Source organism: Lepidochelys kempii, chromosome 2 (genome assembly GCF_965140265.1).
Source record: "Lepidochelys kempii isolate rLepKem1 chromosome 2, rLepKem1.hap2, whole genome shotgun sequence".
NCBI classification, from domain to species: domain Eukaryota; kingdom Metazoa; phylum Chordata; order Testudines; family Cheloniidae; genus Lepidochelys; species Lepidochelys kempii.
Window position 1 is genome coordinate 205,273,831 of NC_133257.1, and position 6,000 is coordinate 205,279,830.

Genomic DNA, 6,000 nt, shown 5'->3' on the forward strand with positions numbered 1-6,000 from the left:
GCACAAAGCCAATTTCATCCTTTGCATGTCACCTTTACTGGGAAAGAGCCCAGCTTGTGGGTCCACCACCTGCGATTCCTTTGATTCCGAACCAGTCAGTCATATATTAGTGCAGGCATTTTCAAAGACCAGAACGATCTGCAAAAAATACTAAACAAAAGCAAAGCTGTAATTCTGCTTGGCAGCATCCTTCATTGTAACATCTGCTTATTGTTGATTTGCCTGGTCTGCATTTATGTAAGTGGCTTCCTCTGGTCAGCATTTTACCTCCAACAGTCATACCTCTATCTCACTGTCAGGTATCATTACTATCTAGCAGGAAACATTTAATTTGTAAATGAAATTATCTGCAGAGTCCTCATAGTTTGTGAAACTATAATGTGCTAATTGACAGGGATAAGAAACCACAGGACATTTCTGCAAACTGCCTGTTGTGTTAATCCTCCTAGTGCAATTGCTGGAACAGTCACAGACTAAGAGGTTGCACAGCTCGATAGGATCGATTGCTTACGCCAAGATTTACAAAAGTGACTAGTTATTGGGGTGCCTGAATTTTAGGGTACAACTTGATATGTCTTCAAGGGGTCTGGCTTTCAGATTGTGGTGGTCAACTCCCTTCTGAAAAATCAGTCTCCTCTTCATTGTCTTAAGCTGGGTACCATAAAAATGGAGACACTGAAAACCACTAGTGACTTATGAGAAACCTCAGCTTCAACGTATACCTAGATTGTGAAAGATCATTTAAGTCATCTTTTTTAAAAACCCTCATCAAAATTGCATTTGTATAAAAATCTTGGGGTCAGGGCTTTAGCTTGCATAAATCATCACAGCTCAGTTGAAATCAATGAATCTAAGACAATTTCTCCTGCCTCCTACACACGCACACACAATACCATAATAATACTTGGCACCTATATAGTGTTTTTCACCAGGTATCTCAAAGTGCTTCATCATGATGTGTATGTATTGTTATCCCTATTTCACAGAAATGGACAATTGAGGCACGGAATTTATGGATGCAATCTAATATCTATTGAAATCAACAGAAAGACATTCGTTGACTCATTGGGTTTTGGATTAGGCCCTATGTGATTTACCTAAGATTATACAATGAATTTGTGGAGGAAGTAGGATTAGAAAAATTCCCATTGACTTCAATAGGGTCTGAATTTTACCCCTAGTGTATATTGGACTCTGCTGGATCAGCTTCACTGGCAGTGGTGAATGACATAGAGTATAGGTGGAAATTGTACCTCTGTTTTGCTGTCAGATGTATTGGTAGTTGGTGTTTCTTGTTTTTATATTTATGTGAACAGACTTGATTCCTCCAGAAAGCTACTCCCAGAGCCTATGCACAATATGTTGGCAATTTGGGTACTAAAGGGTTCTAGCAAATTAGGCACAGCCAATCTATATACAATATTTGTAAATTTATAAAGGAGAAAAAAATGCATTGATGGTCAAATATTTCATACATTGCAACTGATGCACATTCTCTTTTGTCTTAGGTCTTATGGAAAATTACGGTGTACTTCTTATTGTTATATTGACTCTACACAGTGTCGGTATTTCACATGAAGGAAAAATGGAGGTGGGTAGCATCCCACATGTAACAGAAACAGCAGGTGCTACACTATCATCAATCTGAGAAGGACTGGGAAATCTACAAAACCTCTGTGTGGGGGAAAAACAAATATCATGCTGCTGATGGCTCTTTGAGATTGTGTTTTTTTTGTAATAAGTCCGACTGGAAGAAAATAGGACCACTGCATCCTGTCTTAACAGAAAAATGTCAAACAGTGTTTGCCAATAAGACTTGTGTTTCACATGGCTGCCTATGGGAACTGCTCTTTGTCAGAACCGCCAGACTAAACCACTGGAAAACTGAATTTCACTAAACAGGAATATTGTGTAACAAGACAACAATACCTCAACTTAGTACTGTTAGACCTAAATACAAACTCTTCAGGGTTTTTGTTTTTAGACTTTCTCAGCATAAACACAAGGCATATCCTGGATGCGGTGTTTATAGAGACTATATACTCTTTTACTACAATGTGAACTTTGTATGCGTTGTAGCCGCATGAATTATAGTTTCAATTACTGCTAATTAACCAAAACCCTTACCGGTGGATTCAGTCCAGTAAGTGTTTTTAAGGACAGCAAATCAGGGAAAGGAACTGATTGACTTTACTGACAGTTTATACAGTAGATAAGAAGTTGAGATATGTAGATATGTGTGTGTGTGTACGTGTGCGTGTATGTATGCATATACAAGTGATTCATACAGGGCCCACAGTTGTTGAACACAAAGGCCAAACTGGATGGACAAACTGTGGAATGGCCAGGGAATATGGTCTCCTAGGAGGAGATCAGACTATAAAAAAAGGCAAACATTTAATACAATTCATTTTCTTATCCTTTTGTCAAGCTGGCTGTATTCTGCGTTATTACTGATCCCACATGGACTAGGATGGTTTAGTTTAGATCTTTCCAGGATAGCATAAAAATGATTGTGAAAATTAAAATGTGGACATTTAGTCGTTCACTTTCACTTTGGTTCCTACACCAGAGGTCATTACTTTCCCCTTTCTTTTCCTCATCCACCTGATCTTAATCAGTTATTTGGTCAAGTTCTACACTCCAGATTTCCTGTCCTATCCATTGCTGTCTGTTTCTTCTCTCGTCTAGCATTCAGTACTATTAAATATATATCCTTATTTTCATATCTCTATAGGACTAATCTCATAATAGTGTGTTAATGGATTCTCCTTCAGTCTATATGCTGTATAGATTATATATATATATATATATATATATATTGTTTTTATTTTTCAGAAAAGTTGGTCAAATGGTATGTGAGCTCCAATAGCATTCAGGGTAATTGATGTATTTGTTTATTAGTAGATGTTTAAAGAGCAAATTTTATGTGGGAAGAATATTGAATATGCTACATGCAAATGTAACAAGTTTGCAATCAAAGGAATTTAAGGTTATAAGCCTCACACTCATGTCTCATTTTCACATGGGCCACTTGTTTCTGCTTTGTGATAAATCCTGTATGTGAATGTTTGAAATGCATGAGTTACATGTACCAGTGACAGCACTGAACAATTGTCATATATGCAGTTACTTCTGTAAAAGTTAACTAAAGGTGGATGTTAGGTTACAATGATAATACATTAAACCAACCAACCAATATATACATCTTTTACCACATGTGTAGAAGACTTGGCTTTAATTCTGCATGCCCATAGTAATATTGGAATTCACTGGTATAAAAATAAAGGCAGTTAATTCACTCTCTGTGGCTCTCTCTTACCTGTATTATTTATGCTGTTATGAGGCAAGGCCAATATTGTTTGAGGTCCAGATCATTGATCTTATGATCAGTCTTTTCTTTTCTTTTCTTCTTTCAATTTTTTTAAGCAGAGGTGTTAATAAATTATCATTGTTTAGTTAGATTTGTGTGGTTTGTGTACATTTCCTTAACATCTTATATCCTGTGGAAGAGCAGCTATTTAACCTTCATGTAAGCAAGCTGTATGTTGGTACAAGCTGAAGGTGTGAGCTACAGCAGTGCCATAGTAATGCTGGCCATATGTTCCTATGGGGAGGCACGCTGCAGAAAGAGTGAAGTGCTAGACATTATCCCCAACGCAGGACTGGGGGTTCTGATAGGACCTACTCCTTTATAGAATTCCACAGTTGAAACGTCTATAGCAGCCTTTGGTTTATATTAACTATCTTCTGCTTAAAGCGACATCTTCTAAACATCTATAATGGCAGGCCCTTCTTTTATCTAAGTTTGTGCCCTTTTGTTTTTGGCCCTGTTGTGCCTTTTGAACAGTTGTATGACATCCACCTTCTCTCTATTCCTCAGAGAGCACCTTCTCATGTATTTATGCCTGCTCCTGTATTTTCCACTCCAAGCACCTGATGAAGTGGGTTCTAGCCCACGAAAGCTTATGCCCAAATAAATTTGTTAGTCTTTTGCTACAAGGACTCCTTGTTCCTTTATACGTCAGTCATGTTCTTTTCCCCTGCACACTCACCTCGCTTTCTCCAATGAATTCATCTCTATTTCATCTAACTGCTCCATGCAGCTGCAACCTCTGAGATACTCTATAAATCCCAATGGCCCTTCTCCTTTAGTTTTTCTGCAATATATAACACCCAAAAAAACCTATGTTAAAAGAATGTTATGGTTGCAAAGTCAAGCACTCCAAAGTTAAGCAACACCAGAATTAAGGTTGCCCATGACGTGATCAGGTAGTATGTGATCGTGTAATTAAAGACTGTATCATAACGCATACACACAAGAGGGCCAAATTAAGGTTACACAGTTAGCCTTAATTCTGGCATTTTCTAATTTTTAAGTGGCTGACTTCATAAACTTAATGTTATTTGAATGTAGTTTTAAAAAAATATATAATTTCCTAATTTAAAAAAAACACTTTTTCATGATCCCCAACTCAGGTGATCAACAGGGTCTGGATCTTAGTGCCACAGCACAGACCTCTACCACTTTAGTAACTAGTGGCAATAGCAGGCTGTTATATATGGACCAGCCACTAAAAGGGGATAATACACACATTTTGCTAATGGGTTTTGAAGATAGTTGCTGACAGCAGAGCACTGCATAGCGATTCTGGACTCCTGGGTTCAATTCCAGGTCCTAGAGAGATGTGTACTCTAATGGTTATAGACCCTTCAGCCTGCCTCATAGAATCATAGAATATCAGGGTTGGAAGGGACCTCAGGAGGTCATCTAGTCCAACCCCCTGCTCAAAAGCAGGACCCATCCCCAATTAAATCATCCCAGCCAAGGCTTTGTCAAGCCTGACCTTAAAAACTTCTAAGGAAGGAGATTCCACCACCTCCCTAGGCAACGCATTCCAGTGTTTCACCACCCTCCTAGTGAAAAAGTTTTTCCTAATATCCAACCTAAACCTCCCCCACTGCAACTTGAGACCATTACTCCTTGTCCTGTCCTCTTCCACCACTGAGAATAGTCTAGAACCATCCTCTCTGGAACTACCTCTCAGGTAGTTGAAAGCAGCTATCAAATCCCCCCTCATTCTTCTCTTCCGCAGACTAAACAATCCCAGTTCCCTCAGCCTCCCCTCATAACTCATGTGTTCCAGACCCCTAATCATTTTTGTTGCCCTTCGCTGGACTCTCTCCAATTTATCCATATCCTTCTTGTAGTGTGGGGCCCAAAACTGGACACAGTACTACAGATGAGGCCTCACCAATGTCGAATAGAGGGGGACGATCACGTCCCTCGATCTGCTCGCTATGCCCCTACTTATACATCCCAAAATGCCATTGGCCTTCTTGGCAACAAGGGCACACTGCTGACTCATATCCAGCTTCTGGTCCACTGTCACCCCTAGGTCCTTTTCCGCAGAACTGCTGCCTAGCCATTCGGTCCCTAGTCTGTAGCTGTGCATTGGGTTCTTCCGTCCTAAGTGCAGGACCCTGCACTTATCCTTATTGAACCTCATCAGATTTCTTTTGGCCCAATCCTCCAATTTGTCTAGGTCCCTCTGTATCCTATCTCTGCCCTCCAGTGTATCTACCACTCCTCCCAGTTTAGTATCATCTGCAAATTTGCTGAGAGTGCAGTCCACACCATCCTCCAGATCATTTATGAAGATATTGAACCAAACCGGCCCCAGGACCGACCCCTGGGGCACTCCACTTGACACCGGCTGCCAGCTAGACATGGAGCCATTGATCACTACCCGTTGAGCCCAACAATCTAGACAACTTTCTACCCACCTTATAGTGCATTCATCCAGCCCATACTTCTTTAACTTGCTGACAAGAATACTGTGGGAGACCGTGTCAAAAGCTTTGCTAAAGTCAAGATACAATACACTGCTTTCCCTTCATCCACAGAACCAGTAATCTCATCATAGAAGGTGATTAGATTAGTCAGGCATGACCTTCCCTTGGTGAATCCATGCTGACTGTTCCTGATCACTTTCCTCT

At 40.0% G+C, this 6,000-nt stretch overlaps 1 protein-coding gene across 1 annotated transcript in view; it reads left to right on the forward strand.

Annotated features, from left to right (window-relative positions):
• Positions 1-3,306, forward strand: part of COLQ (collagen like tail subunit of asymmetric acetylcholinesterase) — a 65,618-nt gene extending 62,312 nt beyond the window's left edge. Inside the window, exon 17 of the mRNA XM_073329527.1 lies at positions 1,509-3,306. Coding sequence (XP_073185628.1) covers positions 1,509-1,578 — 70 coding nt within the window. The 3' untranslated portion in view covers positions 1,579-3,306. The remainder of the gene's footprint in view (positions 1-1,508) is intronic.
• Positions 3,307-6,000: the final 2,694 nt, after the last annotated feature.